The 409-nt window shown below is 56.5% G+C and overlaps 1 protein-coding gene across 1 annotated transcript in view; it reads right to left on the bottom strand.

Annotated features, from left to right (window-relative positions):
- Positions 1–409, bottom strand: part of MAA_03259 (Reverse transcriptase) — a gene marked incomplete at both ends in the record, with an annotated part of 6,417 nt that overhangs the window by 4,755 nt on the left and 1,253 nt on the right. Inside the window, one exon of the mRNA XM_007821257.2 lies at positions 88–116. Coding sequence (XP_007819448.2) covers positions 88–116 — 29 coding nt within the window. The remainder of the gene's footprint in view (positions 1–87; positions 117–409) is intronic.

The raw sequence follows: 409 nt of genomic DNA on the forward strand, positions 1-409 counted from the left end.
AGGAAATCGCCGCCGCACAAGGCTCCATCCACGTTCGCTGGATACCGGGCCACACCGACATCCCGGGCAACGAACAAGCCGACTCACTCGCCAAGGCCGGCTGTGCCCTCCCAGAACTCCCGAAGCCAAATATGTTATGTTATGTTATGTGTATTTTCCGTCCAGTGGCCTCAGGCCACTCAGGTCCCCTAGCGGGGCACAGGACGTGTTAGGCTAGTGGCTAAATTTGCTACGTGAGACTACGTAAACAAAACACTAACTAACATGGCATCAGCTCAAAGGCGCTCGCAGTCTACTCTGTTATCCGTCAGCGGTTGTGCAGGCGATGGTATCTACTAGACCGGCTCGGTCTGTGGTGCGAGCTGCAGTAGCAGCCAGAAGAGGCGTGCGCGGACAAAAGGGGTCGAGG

Source organism: Metarhizium robertsii (assembly GCF_000187425.2).
Source record: "Metarhizium robertsii ARSEF 23 chromosome Unknown MAA_Scf_4, whole genome shotgun sequence".
NCBI classification, from domain to species: Eukaryota; Fungi; Ascomycota; class Sordariomycetes; order Hypocreales; family Clavicipitaceae; genus Metarhizium; species Metarhizium robertsii.